The following is a 22,958-nucleotide window of genomic DNA, read 5'->3' as shown; positions in this document are numbered from 1 at the left end:
AAATAAGTCTTCATAGCATTACTTTCCAAAAGTAGCCAAATTAAAACCATCGCCTAATATTCAAAACAACATGTGGCCAGCAAAATAGAGAAGAACAAACATCTATTTTCCACGCAAACCTTTTTGAGTTAATTAATGCTGCAAAATTTACGTTGGTTAATTAAAATCTGGTGCTCAGCTTAATTTTAATGGTCAAGACAGAAAGACTCCATAAGAAAAAATACAGCAGTCCAAAAAGAATCCACCACACTGGTTGCAAATTTGTTATACCTTTTGGGAGTATTACACATAGCTAGAGGCAAACTCCTAAAATGTTCGCAATTTATCTTATGCCCCATCGTGCGCATCTTCGTAATGACGACATTAAGCAAGCCAACGAAATCATTTGAATTAGGGATTTTGTCCAACGTAAGTCAGCATATTATAATGATTGTTCCATCAGAAAGCAGTTGACATATAAAAAATCACTTACAGTTGCGGTCTCAAGCTCTGCATAATATGTATTCAGCAATCGCATCTCTTGAAGGGAAAGCTCATCAGCAACACGAACAACAGTTCCTGAGGCAACGACAATGTGTACATTTTTCCTGGTAAATCATGACACAATATATCAAAACAGCAAAAAATTACATAAAACAAACTTATCAACCTCTTGGGGGGAGTACTGCTTCAGCTGCATTCCGGCACACAATTTTATCGGTCAACTTCGTTATGTCCGTCTGCATTGATGGAAAACGAAGATGCTTCAGATAGACAACCTTATTGTCCGCTTCATGAGTCACACCCAACTTCAATGGCTGTTTTGGTTGCAGCCTCCGTGCCTTGCAAAGAGCACCCCACCCACCTCCAATCTTACACACCAGCCTGCTGCTGTCCTCAACAATCCGAAAAGAGCAATTCCAAGCAAATCCCAGATAATCAACAACCTTCATCCCAGATTCCTTACTTGGCAGTGCACTCCGAGGAAAACCGACCCAAGGCATTATCTACAGAAGAAGTTCAACACAAACCATGAGCAATAAAGTTCAGTTCATGTATTTATTTCAAGCAAAAACACAGCAAAGATATGTACCAGGAATCCAAACTTCACATCAGATTCAGTCAATACTATGATAGACGATAAACAAAGATCCAGGGAACTGCATTCAGTCAAATCCCGATCTAACTTTGCTATTATCGGAGGATCATTAACAGGATAATCTACTTCCTGATGAAACCGATTTTTCAAGGACATCCGCATGAAACTCGAATCTTCATATGTAAGCAAAGCCCATGCACCAATATCAATAGCATAGAAATCCTTCATCCCAAACCAACCGTTCTTGAAATACACCTTGTTTTCTTTAATCGCAACCTGCACCTCTATCTCATTGTTCTTTGGATCACAAAGCATAATGAACTCATCAATTTCAGTGCCATGCTCCTTTCCAAAACACCTGGGCAACTTCGCGACAGCCTGCGCATGCATATCGTATGTATTATAGCCATAATCAGAACAGAAAGCACAGCATATAAACAGGTTATAGCTTATTCGGAGGGGTCAAAAAGGTGACTCACACTTGTGACATTAAACTCAAGTACATACGAATCATCCATTGATATCTCCTTCGCAGAAGGACGCACATTCAAATCAAAAGTGGCTGATTCTGAAAAGGCAATATTCACATCAACAACAGCCATAATATATAAGACACCAACATAACATTGATAGTGTAACATTCAACTAATAAGATACAACTCTTGTTGAGATTGCATATCAAGGGAACTGAAATAAAGATACTTATGTGGTAAGTAAGTGCACTCATCATAAAAATGACATGCATCCACCTCAAATCATTACCATAGTCACTCACACCCCTGGGAGCCAAGCATACATCATATGAAAGACAAATAATACCAGCTACATGTAACATACACCTCAAAACACAAACAGACTTGAGCAGAGTGGCTAACCAACATGAAGAAAGATATATGCATTTTGTTCCAATCAAAGAAAATACAATAATTGCATAAGACATTATAAATATTCATAAACATCAAATTGCATGCTGCATATATGCAATGATTGAGAGAAATGTCCTAGAAAATATAAGGTCTGGGAAAAAATGCAAAGCAAATAACTGCAATTAAAACCCCTTTGTCATCTGTAAAATACCTCTGAGAGAGATCAAAGTCTCAGAAGTTCCAACATCATCACTTGTCTTGCCATTGCCCCGAGCAGCAGCCATTCTAGAAATCTTAATAAAGGGGAAGGATTAGGGGATGCTTTTAATAGTTTTTTATATGAGCTGATAAGAGACGTGCCTTCAATCTCTGTGCATGGAAAGAAATAACTATGGAGATAGGCATATAAAGACGTGAGTACAAAGTTGAGTAAACAACTAAAGAAGGTAATTTATCCAAAGTAAAGGAATACCACATCCCTTCATCATCACCACATCTAACATAGACTCATTAGGGGCAATATTAACCATTGCTATCCATATTATATTATATATTATATGCTATTAATCCTGGTTTGGAAAACTAATTTGGAAAACTAAATTAGTTATTATAAAAAGATACACCAATATAAAACTTGTTAGCTATATGCATTCACATTACACGTGCAAATGTGCAGATTGGGTAGTAGGAAAAAGATCTATATCAACTTTCTTACCACATCAAACCAATGATTAAACTTTATTGCCAAAAATCTAAGTGTCTTGGAAAAAATAAATAATCATGTTTTCCATTTGAAGTCAAGACAATGTGGCTACAACTTGGAGTTTAATTATGAGACTAAGAAAACTTGATGACAGATGGCCAGCTAAACACGGAGCTCAAGACTATATCTGATCCAACACTCCACTCCAACCAAAAGATAACCAATTACAATCCATTGGAAAAGGAAAGTATCTCATGGTCCCTGAGGAATCCAACACATGGCACACGCATGGCTACATTGAGTGATTCAATTAATGGAAATCATGTGAAACAATCCTCAACAGAAGCCCAAGATAACCAATATTCCCAATTCAAGCTTGCAAACTGATAAGAGAATGACACAATCATTATAGCAATAGATAAGTGAGGTTCTCTATCACGCACATGGCTATCAAACACACAAAATTGCAAAAAAAAAAACTCAACATACTATCTGCATATACAGGGAGAACATCTAAAACCCCTATTTGCATTAAAGGACAATGAAATTTAGCTTAGGCCAACATCACATATTATACATCAGATGCCCTTGCCTGATCCTACAATGTCTATAAATCAATAAGGGCTGACTCATGTGATATAGACTCCTTCATTTCGATTAACCAAGACTTCAATGTATTCTAATGTATTTGCATAATTGAAGAAAATGGGTTGGCATGTACACGGCTTCGCCATTCCTCTGCATAGAAATTAAACAATGCGGGTTTATCCGGAAAAACGATTGCTCGTGAATTGCAAGCTTGAATTGGGAATGAACTTTAGTTTGGATCAGCGTAATAAATTATTATTCGACAAATGTCATTGCCTGGTCTCGAAATGAATTTAAAATCAGGTTCACGGTCGTGCAGAAATCACCTTACCAGTTCTAAAGCAACACACACTCCAATGCACCGCTACACACGTCCACAATTCCAATCTGCACACCATCCAGCAGATGCAACTCGAATATTTATCCGGGGAGAAATCGGGTGTGCAAATTTCCAGAATACAGCCACTGGTGCACCGCGTCCTAAACATGCAGGACTGGTAATTCCGATCCAGCAGAACCAATTCCCCCCCTCCCCAAGAATACATATTAACGTTCCCTAACTGCAATTAATCTATGGATGACACGTTAATGTCGCTTTAAACGCACGCCTTATACATCAATATCACAATATGACCTATGTGTGTGTGCTCCACATCCAGTCATCTGATATTTTACTGTCACATCCACCCTAGCACGCAATTTGTTCGACCATCCTAAATTGCTTATTGTGAATCCAGTCTATCATAATCAGCTGCCCATAACACAAATAGACATGGTTTATTCGCGGGTAAATGTACAACGAAGCGCATACTCACACATCAGTCACTCACCTTGCAATCCAAATAGATAATCATATTTCCAACATGGAATAAAATCTGAGATGAAACAAACATAACCAGTAGATTACGTGATTTAAAAGTCATTCATAAGTCATTACAACTCAGACACAAACAAACCACGAACTAAGCACTAATCGATGTTTTTCATACAACATGCGAAACCGGTAGCGAAATACCAAACGCAACATAAATGTGCCCAAAACTAACCGAAGGACATACGCAAATGCAAACTGCGTACTATCAAAATCACATAACACCAAAAAAATGGAATACTCCATGTCTCATAACACACATCAACCCAAACGCCAACCGCAGTCTCTCTTCAACGGACACTGCCCAAAGTAATGGTTAACTTGATACACATGTCGCGACTCAGTTGTTCCCATGGAACGTGTAAAGCCCCTGTGGACACACTGCAAAGGAGCATGCCTTATATGCAGAATACCGTTCCTTTTATCACCGGTGACAGCAAGCTTGATAGCATGTCCTTTCAACATATTGCGCGCTGCGCACAAAAGACTCCACTGACCTCCAATCCTGCAAAACACAGTATTCCGAACCTTCATAAACACCATCTCACACTTCCAAATATTGCCGTAGTGATCGATAATAGATAGCCGAGTCGCAGTTTTGGGCAATGTATCTTCGCAGAAACCAACCCAAGGCAAAACCTGCATTTACGAAAATCAAAAACATTATTGCCCATCGCAAACAACAGTACAATGCATAGGTGGACACACTCAGCAGCATATATCAGTTACCAGATATCCAGAATTAATGTCAGAAGCGGTGAGTAAATGCACAGTCGTGCGATAAAACTGCAGCATCCTGTGGCCGTCAGATGGGATTAATCTCTTTGATATAGGAAGCAGACCGTTGCTGGGGTAGTCAACTTCAACCCCTGATTTGTCTTTGATGCTCATATGCATAAGATTTGATTCATCGTAGGTAAGAGTGACCCACGCACGACTGCCTATTTTATATACATCCTTCAATTCTGCCCAACCATCCCTCAAATACACCTTGCCTTTTTTCTTGTGCACCCTAACCTCAAACACATTCTTGTTGGGATCGCGCAACATCACATACTCGTCAATGTGCAAGCCGCACTCCTTAGCGAAACATGATGGCATCCTCACCTTGGCCTGTTACAAACACAAACTGAATTTAATCGGAACATTACAAATAAACAGATACAATAGCCACATCTAAGTTAGACGGAACATGCATTTGGCAGTGTCATTGGCAACACAATAAAGTGCACCAAAACACACACAAACACAGGCACACACTGCAACCACAAATATAAACAAAGTGTCATAATTTTTTGTTGACTATCATCTATCTCGCTGAAAGCCACAACGACATCATACACATAATAACGGCAAACACACATCGACTTAATCACTAAAACAGAGAGCAAACGCAGGAACTCAGAAAAAATAATTGCTGCCACGATATGATTAACGCACAGCATCTCCTAGCAGATATAGGCAAGAACTATATGTAACCTCACTTTTAAATTATAGAAGATTAACCGTTTAAAACTCAGAAATCCACAAATTTTCACCAACTTATTTCGAAGCACATTGAACTCATACGACGACTTACATGTCAAGGACATTAATATACGACAGACATAAAAGGTATCCAATGCAACAACATCAGAATCTCATGCAAAAATAAGCAGATCACTCACAATTGTCGGATCAAGCTCAACGACATAGCTCTTCAACCTATGTATCTCCCGTACATAAAGTTCATCTGTGATCCGGATAGCCGTCCCTAAGACAATGACGGCACATATAACAGTTCAACCAAAAGAACACATATCAGAACACAATATACCAACATGCATCATATAACCAAACCTCTTAAGGGAAATCCAGCCAGAGCAACATCAAAACAGACAACACGATCAGTCGGTTTGATAATCTCCTTGTGTCTGCAGGGTATGGGGAGATACCTTAGGTAGACAACTTTGTTATCAGACTTTTTAGTTACAGCTAACTTCAACGGATCCTTTTCGGCGAACCTGCGCGCCCTGCAAATAGCGCCCCACGAACCGCCTATCTTGCACACCAAACCATGATCCCCATCAACAATTTGAAAATAGCACTTCCAAACAAATCCCAAATAATCAATCACTTTGATCTCTGTTCCCTCCCTTGGCAACAATCTCTGGCAAAATCCCACCCAAGGCAACACCTACAACGATAAATAAGCAAACAATATGAATACACGGTACCATTTTTTCCATAGGATACAACCAAAACAAATAAAAAAACATGTACCAAAAATCCGGAGGCAACATCAGCTGCAGACAATTCCACAGTACATGCTCCCCAAAATGTCAACTTGCTATCGGAACATAATCCACGATCAAGCTTTGATACGATGGGAGGAGTGCAACCAGGGTAGTCAACCTCCTCACCATACCTGTTATTTAATCTCAGTCTCAGAAGTCGTGGGTGCTCATAGATGAGGGTTGCCTAAGCACCTATATCTATGTTGTAGAAATCCTTCAAACCAAACCACCCACTCTTAAAGAACACCTTGTTGTTTTTTATCTCCACCTGAACTTCCACCATATTATTCTTAGGATCACAAAGCATAACAAATTCTTCAATGTGCATGCCATAGTCCTTTCCAAAACACCTGGGTAACCTAGCAACAGCCTGCAGGAACATATTTGGTGTTACACCCACAAACATACCACATATATCTCATACCTCGAATGAACAATATAACATGCCATATTACAAAAAAGTGGCCTCACATTTGTGATGTCAAATTCCATGATGTATGAATCCAACATCAGCATCTCCTCGCTGAAAGAGGGAACATCCAAATCAAAATTCATAAGCCCTAACAATGCAACATTCATACATGTTAGCGTTGGTTAACCACCTGATATATACCAGAATAATGCATACATGTCTCAATCTCTATATAACTTATTGCTCACACATTACCTTTCATTAAGATCAAAGCATCTGCAGCCTGTTTACAATCATCATCCAATTCTCCGTTGTTACCCTGCTCCATCATAGGAACCTTGATAATGTCTGAGAACTATGGGAAACCTTAATGAGCCTTTTCAATTAAGCACCTAGAGCATAAGTCTACACAACAAACCCGTTGGAGAATTGCTAAGCAAGGGGAACAAATAACAGACACGGTGAACAACCAAGCACAGCAAGGAAGTTGGAAAGTGGTTGGCATATCTGAACAACTTCTTATAAGACACACAAATATCATTAACAATGGAGCTGTCATGTCTAAGAAAGAGAGCAGAAAAAATCAGCTTTGGAAAACTAACACTAATTATAGCTTAAAAAAAATGAAGTAAGTGGATGTCCAAATTACATTAACTACATGTCTATGTGTGGAGACACTCCTTCCCAAACAAATCCGTTGGGATTCATAGCAAAAGCAAGCACGGAGCTCTAGGAAAATACTTGTTCCAACACTCCACTCCAGCTAATCCACCGCCAACCAAACCATTGGGAAACAAAAAAAGTCTTGTAGGCATTTCAAACATGACACTTGGCAAACACATGCCTAGATTGAGTGGATCAATTGATAAAATGGTCTCAAGCATGCCTTGCCATGATAAATATACTGAATATCACTATCTAGCAATTTTACCTCCCTGAGTGCCTTTGGATGTAAAATGAGAGGCACAATCAAATTCACACACTTTATTATATTTGATCATATTTTAGCATAAATAAGGTCATGGTGTAGAATAGATCCCCAGTACACATAACAGGAGGAAACTTACAACAAAATGAAAGCCAACTGGATTATTTTACTACCATAAACTTGTAATTCTATTGCGTGTGTGTGTGTGCATATATATTATGTGAATAGACGTATCATTTCCCATGCCCCCATTCTCAACATTATCATTTCAATCTCAGCTGGGCACAACATTATAATTTCCTATGCCCGCATTTTCAATTATCCATATTCAATCAAACAATCATGCAAGACTACATCCACAAATTCAATTACAATATACCCTGCAGGGAATGTAATAAGTCGAGATTACAGATGCAGCCAAGCCACATCATTCAAACAAAAACAGAGAATAAAAACTATAGCCACACATTGATACAGTAAAAGCAAACACACAAATACTCGTCATTTATAAGGACAACAACTGTTACAAAATCCATCATAAACACACCAAACTTACTTAAACATCAGGCTACTAATAATAAGACGTCCGCTAATGGACTCGTCCCCTAAAAACCGAACAACAAATGCGATAAAAAAGTGTACATACAACACTGACAGCACAACTGAGAACACAACAGACATATACTCATAAAGACATCGACACTTTCCCGACGGGAAAAAGAAACCAATACATTAAAAACCACTAATTCTTCCAGAGATACTGCTCAAATCGATAAGACGGACCATCTCCTCCGGCATTCGCACATGGCGGGAGCATGCTCTTCAAGACCAGCATCTGAGGTGGGCAGAGGTACATCACACTGTTGTTACAGGATTCTGTGACGCCAAACTTCACAGTCGATCCTTGAACCAGACAACGTGCCCTACACACCCCTTCCCATTCACCCTTAAACAGACATGTCATGTCTCCATCGCGCCCAAACTCCATCAGTAGTTTCCAAGGATAGCCAAGGTAATCAATAAGCGTTATCTCCGTTGACTCAGCAGGAAGGGTAGATTGGCAAAATCCTAGCCAATTCAGCTTCTGAAAACATAGGATAAAATACATCAACCAAAAGATCCAAGCAGTTACCATACAAAAACAAAGTTATAGAAAAACATTCTCCACTCACCAAGAATCCAGAGGATACATCCTCAGAAGTTAACTGCTTGACCATTGTGTGACAAAAAACGGTTGGTAGGAAAAGAGCATTGTTACCATATCTCACAAAAGACTTCCGGTAATCCTTAGCAGCCTGGGATTCCAGCAACACCCTTAGAGGAGGATCAAGGCGAGGATATTCCAATTCACCTCCATAGAGATTCCTCACCTCAATCAGGAAAAGATGTCGGTTGGCAAATATGAATGTAACCCAACCACCAGCCAATATGCCATAAAAAGTCTTCAGAAACGTCCAACCATCAGCAAAATAAACTTTCCCACTCTTCTTCTCGATTGCAACCTCGATCTCATTCTGGTTTTGATCACGCAACATAGCATATGGCCCTACCTGTAAACCAAAAGCTCTTGCAAAGCAAGCAGGCAGTCTTCCCTTACGCTGCATAAATGGTTTATATTCATCGATCAGTGATGTCTCATCCAATCCAACTATATAAATCAATTACATCTTAGTAGTACAGTTGACTAAGAAAATCAGATCAAACCCTTAGAGGTGTATCATATAAGCCACACATCCAAACCACTGTTCATACACACATCACCTTTCAAACCAACCATCCCACCAACCAAACACACAGCTAAATAACAAATCATTATTGTAGCACATATACCATACCCAAAGAATAAACCAATTAGTAGCAGGAGAAACAACCAGGCAAATCAATTACACATCAGTAGTACATTTATGCAAGTAAATCAGATTAAATGCTTAAAGGATTATGTCATATAATCCAACACATCTAATCTATCCCCATTGATCATACACACATCACCTCTAAACCAAGCATCACACCAAGCAAACACACAATTAAAAACACATCATTATCTTAACACATGTAACATACTCAGAATTTGAAGTAATTAGTAGCAAGTAAACCAACTCACAGAGCATATATCGTACTCCATGTGAAATGTCCGAAGACTAACCAAATCCTTCATAACACGTTTGTCAATCTCCCCACCAGCATTGCCTTGAACTGCCAGCAACCAAAATAACATGAACAAATGAAACAACATAAAATGGCCATCACACATGATAAAACAGACACACAAACTGCAAGGCATGACAAAAACACGGTTTCAACTTGAAATATAAACAACAGCACCATGAAAACCAACACACGTGCACCACTCAATGTTTGTTCTTCCTGATTCAACAATTTAATGAATTGATAACTTCATCAAAAACAAATTTACACCATTCAGCAGCAAAGAAACATAGCATGCATATATATGACTTTAATGGCAATATCAAACTCAGACTAATATTGGCACAATGCAACCTATAGAATCCTTCAAAAACATACCTTTGGTCAAGCACACAGCACCAGCAGCTTCACGATCCTTAGCATACATTGTGAAGTTCCCAAAATTCTCCATTGATTACTTTTGTTTCAAAAACTGAAATGTGGTTGATGTGTTGTGATTTGGGAAGGCATGAGCATCCCTTATATAGTGAAGAGAACAGGCCAAGGCAATGCATTCATCTCAAATTCAGATCAAACATCATGCCAAGTGTATGCCTAATGCAATTGCTCAGCCAAGTGTATGGTTTGATGCCAAAACCATCATTGCACATCCTTAGTTAGCGTGTGCTCAATTATCAAGGCAGATTTCCTTTTCATTTACACACAAAGCAGCTTGCTTCACAAGGCTATCACACACGCCACATGGCCTAAAAGGACAACAATGTAATTTCCCCCATTCAAACCCTAGGGTTTTCCCTCCACAAGAGTTGCTAGTTAAATTGGGGATGAATTGCATTAGGGTTTTGGCACAATTTGCAAGCAGGACTGTTCTTCTTTTATATTTTTAAGATAGAAAGACTCTCTTAGTTTTCTCTCATTCCTTCATTGGATATAATGTTTCAACATGGTATCAGAGAACCTGGTATCCACCTTGAAGGATATTTTCCGCTGCACTTTCTTGAAAAATTTTAATTTTCTCATTTTTCTTCTTCTTTTTCTCGTTCACTTTCTCGAGAAAATCATTCAATTTTTCTCAGCTTTCTTCTTCGCCATTCTGGATCGGACCTTTTCAGTTTTTGCTCAGAGGATTGTTTGTTGAATTGGTATTTGGTGAGGTCTATGATTCCATCTCAATTTTGGATGGGTGGAGGTTCTTTGATTAATTACCTTTCATTCTGTTCCTAGATCGTTGATGAATTTTGGGCAGACCTTTAAAGCATCTTGGGTTCATTTTGATGTCTTTGGGCTGCATGTTTGGATTTATTTTGTGCAACATTACTGCTGCAATTTGAATAACTCCAAATCAATAACTCCAATTCTTCAAAATTAACAATTTGAATATCCAACTAATCTTCAATACTAGAGAATACGCCATAAATTCTGGAATCAAATAGCCTAAACTTCAATGAATCCTGATAAGCCTCATAGACTCTGTCACAATCAAAAGTAGAGGAACGAGGAAGTTGAATGATGCAACACCTTCACCTCCAAGGTCCCCCTTTTAGACTCCAATAAATTGTGAGCTTTCCTCTTTAAGCTTTCTAAATTAAGTAATATTTCTTTACAAATGTCAAAGTGTTCAATTTCCAATGCACTTTATTACACAAACTTTTATAAAAAGTTACCATTTAAAGTGCATAACCAGTGCCCCGGGGGCACTCGTTAACATTCCTTATCTTTTGCATAGACGCCCTTGTGGGTTCAACCTATCACGATAATCATTTTTCATTTTTTTTAATATGTCTCTAACTTTTGCATGGACCGCCCTTTCAGGTTTTCAGTCTATCGAGACGCTCTTTTTTTCCTAAGCTGCCTTTTCAGGTTTGTGACTTATCGGGCTTTTTATTTTAACAAAGTATTTCTTGACTGCATTGGTATTCACAAGACATACAATCGGCTTTTCTCCTATGGCTTTCTCACTAAGATGCTTGTCACTTTCTATTTCACCCTCTTTGTTATAAATTAGCTTTCACAACGGGGTCCTTTAATTGTTTACCATCCCTAAGGGTAATAGTATTTATATGGGCTTTGGGGTTGGCTTCAGTTTAACCTGGGAAGACTTCCGGGGTTTGAGAGGAAGCAGCCACTTGTTGGGTTGCTTGGGAGATTTGAGTTTCAAGAATCTTAGGATGAGTAGAAATAGAGTCTACCTTGGATATGAGTTTAGCAAGAGAGTCATTCAGAATTCCGGTTTGGTTTTTTACCTCTTGGAGTTGCTTGGATTGATTCATAACATAACTTTCCATTAAAATTTCCAAGCCAGATTTATGAGGGACTTTCTGGTTGTTTGAATAACCAGGTGGTGCCATTTGTCCATAGGAATTTTGAGGGGTTTTATAAAAAATTTGATTTCGCCTCATTCCTTGGTTGTATTGAGCATAATTCATTAGCTCAACACCTTCAATAGCACTACCTAGTTGTCAATCAACGCCAGTATGAGCAAATACACCACAGACTTCACAAGGAGGTGAGACAGGAGCAGGTGTGACAGCACTAACATTCATTTTGTCAAATTTAAGTGTGAGTGCGTCAACCTTAGCATCTAGATGATCAAGGGAAGAAATTTCGTACATACCTGCCTCTTTTTTAGAGGGTGAAGAAGCAGTTATGACTCTCTCATTAGTCCACTGACAGTGGTTTTGGGTCATATCCTCGATCAAGGCATATGTTGTTGTATAGTTTTTGTTCATTAAAGCTCCACTTGTAGCTACATCAACAGTCATTTTTGTGGTATATGAAAGACCGTTATAAAAAGTATGGACAATAAGCCACTTATCTAGACCATGATAGAGACAAAGTTTAAGCATTTCTTTGAAACTATCCCACGCATCGTAGAGATTCCTCAATTTAGCTGTTTTAGAAGGGGGAAGAATTGGGCAAGAAATGCTTGTCTCATTTGGTCCCATGAAGTGATAGAACCAACTTTCACTGAATGAAACCAAGAACTAGCTTATCCCTTAAGGAGAAAGGAAAGAGGTGTAACCTTACGACCTCTTGGTTTGCCTTCAAGGTCCCACTGAGTCTTAAAAAGGTTGAAATATGCAGATTCAGATCCTCAATGAGTGATCCAGAAAACTGGTTTTGCTGCACTAAGTTAAGAAGTGCGGACTTAATTTCAAAATTGTTACGCTCAACCGTTGGGTACACAATAATAACATGCGTCTCTTCTGTAGAAGCGGTTGCATACTAATTAAGAGAGTGTTCCGCAACCATAGCGTTATTATTTCGTGCTTTTCTATTTCTTTTATGCAAATGGCTTTCGATCTCGGGAACGAAATCACCAGGACTTTTGGTTCTTCGCATAAAAGAATAAGAACACAAGAAGTTGACGGTAAAAAAAGAAAGAAAGAAGAAAAAAAAGATAAAGATAAATTCTAACCACTACTAAAAAGTTAATCAAATTGCCTTACTCCCCGGCAGCGGCGCCAAAAACTTGATGGGGTAAATTCGCAAGTGCACGGTTTACCGATGTAGTAATAAAGAGTGTCGTTCCGATAGGGAATTTTTGAATTCAATTAACTATTACGAATGATTAGAAGAGATTTTAGTGGTTGAAAAGTTGAGATTTTAACGGTTTAAAAACAATAATAAAAAGCGCCTTGGGATTACTGGTTCGTCATGGTGACAAATCCTTCACAAACCAAACCCTAAACCTATAACTTTATGTTGGACCTATTTTCTAAAGACAAGTTTCTCTTTAGCCTATAACATCTCCTTTCGGTTTCAGTGAGTGTGTTCCTCAAGCAACCACGCCTATTCTCAAGGTTGATTGCTATTGGAATCCTTTAAGAACAAAACTTTATTGTCTAAAGGTTTGCTAGACTATTTGTTTAAGTTGGCAAACTATTTGTTTAAAAAAGGAGTATCGCGGTTTGGGGGTGCGGAAATTGAAGGAGTTTAATTTAGCTTTGTTAGGAAAATGGTGTTGGCGGATGCTGGTGGATAGAGGTGGTTTGTGGTATAGGGTTTTAGTCGCCAGGTATGGCGAATTAGGTGGCAGGTTGGAGGTTGGGGGCCGGAGTGTTTCTTGCTGGTGGTCGGAGGTGAGGCGACTTAGGGATAGGGTAGGCGATGGTGGTAGCGGGAGGTTTGAGGATCAGGTGTTGAGGAGAGTTGGTGATGGGGTTGACACCTCGTTTTGGTCTGATAGGTGGATAGGGGAGGCTCCTCTTTGTGTGCGGTTTAGGCGGTTGTTTGAGTTAACAGAGAATAAGTCTATGTCCGTCGTCGACTTGCTCTCTATTGATTCGGAGCGGTGGGGGGAGGTGTGGAGGTGGAGACGTAGGTTATGGCAGTGGGAGGAGGAGTTTCTAGATGAGTGTAGGGCTTTACTTCTTGATGTTTCCTTGAATCCTAATGTTTCAGATAGCTGGGTGTGGCTTCCGGACCCATCTGGTGGATACACAGTTCGAGGTGCATATAGTTTGTTAATCTCTAGGTACCTCAGGTCGCCGACTATGCTATGGATTTGGTGTGGCACAAACAGGTTCCCTTGAAGGTTTTCGTTTTTGCGTGGAGGCTCATCCGTGATCGTTTACCAACAAGGACAAATTTGATTGCTAGACGGGTGCCATCGCCTGACATGTCCTCGTGTGTTGCTGGTTGTGGTCATCCTGAATCGGCACGACATCTATTTTTATTGTGTGATACTTTTGGTTCTCTGTGGCATTTGGTGCGAGATTGGATTGGATGCTATGGGGTGGATACAGATAATATTTCAGATCATTTTTTACAGTTCACTCATTTGACAGGCGGTGGTGTTGCTAGACGTTCTTTTATGCAACTAATATGGCTTTTATGTGCCTGGGTTGTTTGGAATGAACGTAATAACCGTATGTTTAATCATGTTGTTACCCCCATCCCTTGTTTACCAGATAAGATTAAGTTGTTGTCTCTAGGTTGGTTGAAAGCTAAAAAAGCTACCTTTGTTTTTGGGACTCAGCAGTGGTGGTCACGCCCTCTTGTTTGTTTGGGTATTGACTAATGTTTTTCTAGTGTATTTTGATTGTAATTGTTGTAACTCTCGTTTTCTGAGGTAGTCTCTAAGGCACACCTTGTGCGTTTGGGACTACCCTATTTCGTATATAATTCCATTTTGGCTTGTTCAAAAAATAAAATAAAATAATAAAAAAAAAAAACTTTTATTCAAAGAAACAATTGTCACTATTAATTTCAGAGAACAAAAGATGAATAAATGTGATTGCTAGCTACTCTATTTATAGTCTACAACTACTTAAGCCCCAAGAAATACATCAATATAATGTTCCACATGAAACCATGGGCTTTAGGTCATAAATAAACTAAATAGGTAACTTGTACGAGAAGCAAAAAGCAGCAAAAGGTTGTCTGGAGTGGTGGCACGGCCGTGCCACTGGAAGCACGGGTCGTGCCACTGGAAGCATGGGCCGTGCAAAGTCTTCTGGTTGGTGCCCTTATATTTTTGTACTAAATCTTTGTATTTTCAACCCGAATCAGCTCCAAATCTCATTTCTTTTGCTCCAAGACTCAATTTTTGAAATATTTGTTCCTGAAATTAAATAACTTGCAATTGAAGTAAAATAGTTCCAAAATAAAAATAAATCATCTTCCTGGATATAAATATCCTACTAAACAACTTATGAATGCTTCAACATATGAATCGATAATGCATACATTCACGACAAATTCATTTTCACTAACATTGTCACTTTTTATATATACATTCATCATCATTTCATCGTCATTAATAAATCATCGTCAATAAAATCATCATCATCAAAGCATCATCGTCATCAAGAACAATCAACTCAAGGAAATAATAAGGTTCCAAAATCACATTTCACTTGAGAAACAGACAAATAACAACGTCACGACACCAATCATAATGAACAACTAATCATCATTCAACTATCTAAACATGAATATAATCCATTTACAAGCTTACAAACCCAAAAACTAATTTTCGGCACAGTTCGTCTATTTTCATAAAACTCATCTTTTTCCAAGAAATTCACCAAAGACAAAGCATTCATGATCAAACACCTAAACAAAATATATGTACATATCACATATGGTTGCAGTAGCATATGCACATTCACTTTACAAGTTAATTCCGATTAATTTCAAAATTTCACCAAGTTCGTCTCATTTTGCCACTTTTCAAAAGAATTGCATTTTTCAAAGTAAGGCCAAGTTAAAATTCACACACACCCTTGAAAACAATTTAAACCTCATTGTTTAAGAAAACAAACCTTAACCCAAGCATTTTACTTAAGAAAAACGATTTTCGAAAAATCTCATGTTCTTGAACATTTTCAATTAAATTCCGATTCGATTCACAAATTCAAGTTCAATTTGATACATTTGATGTTTCCAAAGATTTAGAAAGTATAACAACAATTAAATTCATCAAAAGAATTAGTTCCGGAACACCCAAAACATGGGGTTCTATCATGTGCCACTCGTCATGTCGAGCTACAACTTGCCTAGCGAGTTACACCATAATAGGTACCCATGTTCTAGGGTTTTCCTCTTTTCCCTTCAATTTTCACACCAAATCTCATTTTTGATCCCCTTGGCTCCAAATTCGTTCCCCAAACATGAAATCAAAAACACCAATTCACCTCAAAATTATCACTTAGTTCATTTTTCAACAAAACCCCACAATTTTCAATTTTCATTCAAAACTCAAACAACCACACCAATTCAAACCCCAACAACATACAAACATTATAATCTTTTAGGCTTAATTGCACTTTTGGCTTCCTATCTTTCCAAAAGTTGCGATTTTGACCCCTAACTAATTAAAATACAAAACAGGCCCCTATGTATTGAATCTTTGGCAGTTTTGGCCCCCAAGGCCAATTTTGAATCGGTCAACGCACACGTGTATTTTTTTATTATTTAAAAAATAATTTTTTTATTTTTGTAATTAAAAAAATTAAAAAATAATTTTTTAATTATTTAAAAAAGTATATTTTTTAATTAAAAAAATAAAAAAGATTTTATTTTATTTTTTTAAATTTAAAAAAATAATTTTTTATTTTTTAAAAAATATTTATTTTTTTAAATTGCCACATGACCATGTCAAAATTGGCATTGGGGGCTAAAACTGCCAAAGATCCAATACATAGGGGGCTGTTTTGTATTTTAATTAGTTAGGGTGCCAAAATCGCAACTTTTGAAAAGATAAGGGGCCAAAAGTGCAATTAAGTCAATCTTTTATGAAGTGAATTTGAACATGTTTCAACAATAATCACTCATCATTTCATGTTACACACTTGAATAAGCAAAAATCATCAAAACAAGTTATAACAACTGCAACTATTAATTTTAGAGTTTTTCTAATTACACCCTGTTTAATCCTGGTTGCACCCCAAAATGATCAAATTATCCTTCCATAAAATTTAATTTTCAAAAAGCATCTTCCTTTTTTCTTGTTTACACCCTAAGATCCCTCTTCAGTTTAAGTAGGTCATGTAAACTTAGTTTCAGTAGGTCATGTAAACTGAGTTTAAGTGTACATACTTAAACTCAGTTTAAGTAAGTCATGTAAACCGAGTTTAAGTGTACATTTAAAAGTTCAACCTTGTTCAATGATTCTACGAATCTCAGTTTAAGTATGTACATTTAAACTTATTTTATGTAGGTCATGTAAACTAAGTTTAAGTGTACATACTTAAACTCAGTTTAAGTAGATCATGTAAACTTAGTTTAAGTGTACATTTAAAAGTTCAATCTTGTTCAATGATTCTACGCAATATCAGTTTAAGTATGTACATGTAAACTTAGTTTAAGTAGGTCATGTAAACCGAGTTTAAGTGTACATACTTAAACTCAGTTTAAGTAAGTTATGTAAACTAAGAAGATTATGTAAACTAAGTTTACATCAACCTACTTAAACTGAATTTAAGTTAACCTTGTAACACCCCGTTTTTCCAACATAAAAATTTCATTTAAATAATCAGAGTATTCATCACAAACGGGATGTCACACTTCATTTCTGAAAACATAAATGGAATAATTAACTAATTTTACTTCAAAGTTCAATTATATAATCTTTAATACTTCGCAGCGGAATTAATTCAAACTTCTAAAACAGTCTTTGGCATGAAGGCCTCATCATAAATATCTCTTAGAAATTCAGTTTAAAAACATAGTCATAAACTTCATAAAGTAATACGTAAGGAATAGAAAAGTATGCAACAAAGTTTCCATCCCGTTACGTATCAGAGCAACTAAAGACACACGTGAGAGATAGTCCACTAACGACAGCAATCTAACAGCAACTTAAACTCGATCACCTGCAAATTACTCATACGAAGAGCAACATTTCCAATCAGAAGGGGTGAGATTTCACAAACAATAATATTAAGCATATAATTCATCAATTACATTTAACAACTTAAACTTCATCAATTTATAATAATAATTCTTCGTATAGTACTTCATTAAATCATCAATCAACTTATAGTCATCATTAATATCATATTCATCCCATCATATACACTCATCATATAACAACATAATCATCACATCATAAACATCATCATATAACGACATAATTCATCATATCATAAACATCTTCTTATAATAATATAAACGACACAACATAATCACCACCTCATAATAAAATAGACAACACAACATAATCATCACATCATAATAATATAAACAACAACATATATTCAACAATAATGTTCTTACTTCTTTAACTTTAGTAACACTTACTAATTCAACCAACAACGATGACAACAACAAGATTCAACAACAACGACAACAACTCACTCAACAACGACGACAACAACTTAATCAACAACAACAACAACTCAATCAACAACAACAAAAACAACTTAATCAACAACAACGACAACAACTCACTCAACAACAACGACAACAACTTAATCAACAAAACAACTAAATCCAAAACAACAACAACAACGACAACAACTCACTCAACAACGACGACAACAACTTAATCAACAACAACAACAACTCAATCAACAACAACTCTCTCAAGAACAACGACAGCTACAATATGCATGTGGCACCATTTTCAACGTGTTGAATGACTAAGCATTCCGGGGCATAAGCCCCCAACAATTTGAATGATAAACATTCCAGGGCATGAGCCCTCAACAGTTGAATGACAAAGCATTCCAAGGCATGAGCCCTCCCGGATTTGAATGGTAAAAGCATTCACAGGGTATAAGCCCTCACCAATTGAACGACAAGTGATGAGTCATTTATATACTATTTTAATATGCTTTTTAGTTTAGTTTTATTTAGATTTTATATAATTTTATATTAGTATTATTTCCTTTTTAGGATAGTTTACTTTAAATTGCAATTTATTATATTTCAGGAAAGAATATTGGATGGATTGAGTCTTGGAGCAAAAGAAAGGGATTTGGAGCGGATTGGACACGAAAATATGAAGATTGAGAGACAAAATACGTCTCCCACAAGTCAGAAGCCTGGCACGGCCCGTGCTAGCCTTGGCACGGCCGTGCCACCCTCCATAACACCTTTTGCTGCTTTTGCTTGGATTCTGAGCTATTCTATTTTAGCGCGCAATCTCTCGTGGAATATTCTTAGAATATACTTGCTTAGATTTTAAGTCAAATGTGTGCTATAAATAGAGTAGCTAGCCATCACAATTATTCATCTTTTCTTGGAATACAATATGTGACAATTGTCTTTCTAATAAAAGTTCATTTACTTTATTGTTATTTACTTTTATGCTTTCTCTCTTCTTCTCCTTGTCTACGATGAACATTAGTGAGTAGACTTCTCTTGTCTTGGGATTGTTGGATAAGTCTAATGACATAATCCTAATCAAACCAAGCTTTAAACCTTAATCTTATGTAACCCTAATTCCTTATCTAAATTCACCGCTTTAACATGGATCAACCATTATCAAACTATGGAAACGAAAGTGGAGGGTTTGATAATTGTTTATCCATCATCTCAAATATCAATTCATAAAACGAAAGTGGAGCTTTGATATTCGAACAAGTGAATTTAGACAAGGATTGCAAAGTCAGCGAAATAGGCTTTGCAATCTTTGAGACATATAGTTTCGATCTTCAAGGGAACTAATAACAATCAAGTCAGCGAAATAGGGTTGGTTGTTAGAGGAACCAAAATCTAATAGTAATCAAGTCAGCAAAATAGGCTTGGTTGCTAGAGGAACAAAAGAGAAACTGTCTTGAGAAATTAGGTCTAACATAAAGTTATAAGTTTAATGGTTTGGTTTGAGAAGGACTTGTCGTTAGGATGAACCAATAACCCCAAGCCTTTTATCTTTTATTTTATTATTTACTTTCAATTAAAAACCCAAAACTTTCTACCTTATAAAACGTTAGTCTAATCATTATCTAAAGTTAATTGAATTCATAACTCCCTGTCGGAACGATACTCTATTTTACTACTTCGGTAAGACCGTGCACTTGCGGTTTTATCCCATCAAGTTTTTGGCGCCGCTGCCGGGGAGTTATTGTAATTTGATTAACTTTTTAATAGTGGTTAGTCTAAAAAAAATATATATAAAATAGTATATATATATATATATATTTATAAAATATTTTATTTCCTTTTTCTTACCTTTTCATTTTTTTATTTTTTATATATTTATAATATATTTTATTTCCTTATCTTATTTTATTTTTATTTTATATATATATATATATATATCTCCCTCCCTTTCTCCTTATTTTTTATTTTCTATCTTTAACCGTTTTGATTTCAGGCATGGCTCAAAGACAATAATAACGACATGGATGAGAAACGTGCTCTCCAAGAGTATGCAATCACATCTTCAGATGAGCCGTACGATGCTATTGTGTACCCAACGGTTGAGGGTAGTAAATTTGAAATAAAGCCTGCACTTATTTACCTAGTGCAGCAAAATCAATTTTTCGGATCACCCACTGAGGATCCGAATCTTCATGTTTCAAATTTTTTAAAACTCAGTGGAACTTTGAAGGCAAACCAAGAGGCCGTAAGGCTGCACCTCTTTCCTTTTTCCTTAAGGGATAGAGCTAGTGCTTGGTTTCATTCATTGACTATTGGTTCTATCACTTCATGGGACCAAATGAGGCGAGCTTTCCTTGCCCAATTCTTTCCCCTTTCTCAAACCGCTCAATTCAGGGTGAGGCTTTTTCAATACACTCAAAAAGATGATGAATCTCTTTACGATGCGTGGGAGCGTTTCAAAGAAATGCTTAGGCTTTGCCCCCATCATGGTTTAGAGAAGTGGCTTATTATCCACACCTTTTATAATGGTCTTTCGTATACCACAAAAATCTATGTTGATGCAGCTGCAGGTGGAGCTTTGATGAATAAAACTTACACAGCAGCATATGATTTGATCGAGGGCATGGCACAAAACCACTATCAGTGGACAAGTGAGAAAGTCATCACTGCTTCTTCACCCTCTAAAAAAGAGGCAGGTATGTACAAAATTTCCTCCCTTGATCATCTAACTGCTAAGGTTGACACACTGACATAAAAATTTGATATAATGAATACTAGTGTTGTCACACCTGCTCCTGTATCACCTCCTTGTGAAGTTTGTGGTGTATTTGGCCATATTGGCATTGATTGCCAACTAGGTAGTGTTGTTAGAGGTCCTGAGCAAGTAAACTATGCTCAATATAATCGAGGGTTTAGAAACAACCAATTTTTTTACCAAACCCCTCAAAATCTTTTTGGACAACAAGCAACACCACCCAGTTATGCAAACAACCAAAGAGTCCCTCAAAAATCCAGCTTGGAACTTTTAATGGAAAATTATGTTATAAATCAATCCAAGCAGCTCCAAGAGCTTAAAAACCAAACGGGATTTTTGAATGACTCTCTTGCCAAAATCACATCCAAGGTAGACTTCATAGCAACTCACAATAAGATGCTTAAAGCCCAAATCTCTCAAGTGGCCCAACACGTGACTACATCCTCTCAAACCACCGGGATCTTTCCAGGTCAAACTGAAACCAACCCCAAAGGCCATATAAGTTCTATTTTTCTTAGGGATGGTAACCAATTAGAGGACCCCGATGTGAAAATTAAGAACAATGAGGGAGAGATAGGAAGTGATGAACCTCAAAGTGAGAAAACTATAGGAGAAAATGAACAGCCATTTGTTTCACCACCTCATGAGCCTAAAAATCCATTAACACAAGGTTTTGTCAAATCAAAGTTAGATGACCAAATTATCATCTAAACTTAAGAATCCAGAAAATTTTCCCATACCTTGTGTCATAGGATCCGAAAGCATTGAGAAAGCCATGTGTGATTTGGGAGAGAATGCCAGGTTGACGCCGTTATCCCTTTGGGAAAGATTGGGTATATGGTAGAAAAGCCTCTTGATCGTCAAGCTAAGACTATAAAGAAGCGCTTCGTGGGAGGCAACCCACGCATTTAACTGCTTTTGTGTTTGTTGTTTTGTTTTTTAATTATTTTGTAGGTAATTGTTCGAGCATGATTCAAGAAAACAGAAAATTTTGAAGCCCCAGAGCCCAGAACCTTGGCACGGCCCGTGCTCACACTAGCACGGCCGTGCCAGACCTTGCCTCTCCAAAACCAAGCCAAACCCAGGAACTTGGCACGGCCCGTGCCAACCTCAGCACGGCCGTGCCCGACCTCAGGTAAGGTTAAACCTCATTCTTCATCCTCTTCTTCCCTCATTCACCAAACCAAACATCTCTCATCCTTCCACGTTATCTCTAAAACCTCCATAAACCACAAAAACCATTCCAACTACAACCCTTCATTCAAAAACAACTTTCATCCACCCAATTCAAAAATCATCCAAATTCGTAGCCCCCATTAACCTCACCCAAAACCCTCAAATTCATTACCAATTTCCACAACCCAACCCCTCCAACTCACTTAAACCTTCTCCCCATCACTAAAACCAACCTCCTCCACCAAAAACATTCACTAAACCCAACCTTCACCAAAACCACACCAAGTCCAACCAAGGTCAAGGCTATGGCTTCCAAAAGAAGTGGAAAAGAAGTTGCAACATCTTCAAGATGACCTCCCCCAAAGAAGCAAGTACCGACAAA

At 37.5% G+C, this 22,958-nt stretch overlaps 1 protein-coding gene and 1 non-coding gene across 2 annotated transcripts; one reads left to right on the top strand and one right to left on the bottom strand.

Annotated features, from left to right (window-relative positions):
- The first annotated feature begins 13,841 nt into the window (after positions 1-13,841).
- LOC120576075 (uncharacterized) lies at positions 13,842-14,893 on the top strand. Its single transcript, XM_039827045.1, has 2 exons — positions 13,842-14,315; positions 14,357-14,893. The coding sequence occupies exons 1-2, from the start codon at positions 13,842-13,844 to the stop codon at positions 14,891-14,893; spliced, it is 1,011 nt and encodes a 336-aa protein (XP_039682979.1).
- A 6,138-nt stretch (positions 14,894-21,031) lies between these two features.
- On the bottom strand, positions 21,032-21,138 carry LOC120576270 (small nucleolar RNA R71). The gene has a single exon (XR_005642347.1). It is a non-coding gene; the product is annotated as a small nucleolar RNA R71 (small nucleolar RNA).
- Between the last annotated feature and the right edge of the window lie 1,820 nt (positions 21,139-22,958).

Source organism: Medicago truncatula, chromosome 6, assembly GCF_003473485.1.
Source record: "Medicago truncatula cultivar Jemalong A17 chromosome 6, MtrunA17r5.0-ANR, whole genome shotgun sequence".
Taxonomy (NCBI): domain Eukaryota; kingdom Viridiplantae; phylum Streptophyta; class Magnoliopsida; order Fabales; family Fabaceae; genus Medicago; species Medicago truncatula.
This window is presented reverse-complemented; position numbering and strand designations above follow the sequence as displayed.

What these genes read in the sequence shown, in the direction of transcription:
- LOC120576075 (XM_039827045.1), top strand. Translation starts at nt 13,842, where the DNA reads ATGCTGGTGGATAGAGGTGGTTTGTGGTATAGGGTTTTAGTCGCCAGG. An exon ending in ACCCATCTGGTGGATACACA is followed by an intron (nt 14,316 to 14,356) that starts GTTCGAGGTGCA and finishes TAGGTACCTCAG; the next exon opens with GTCGCCGACTATGCTATGGA.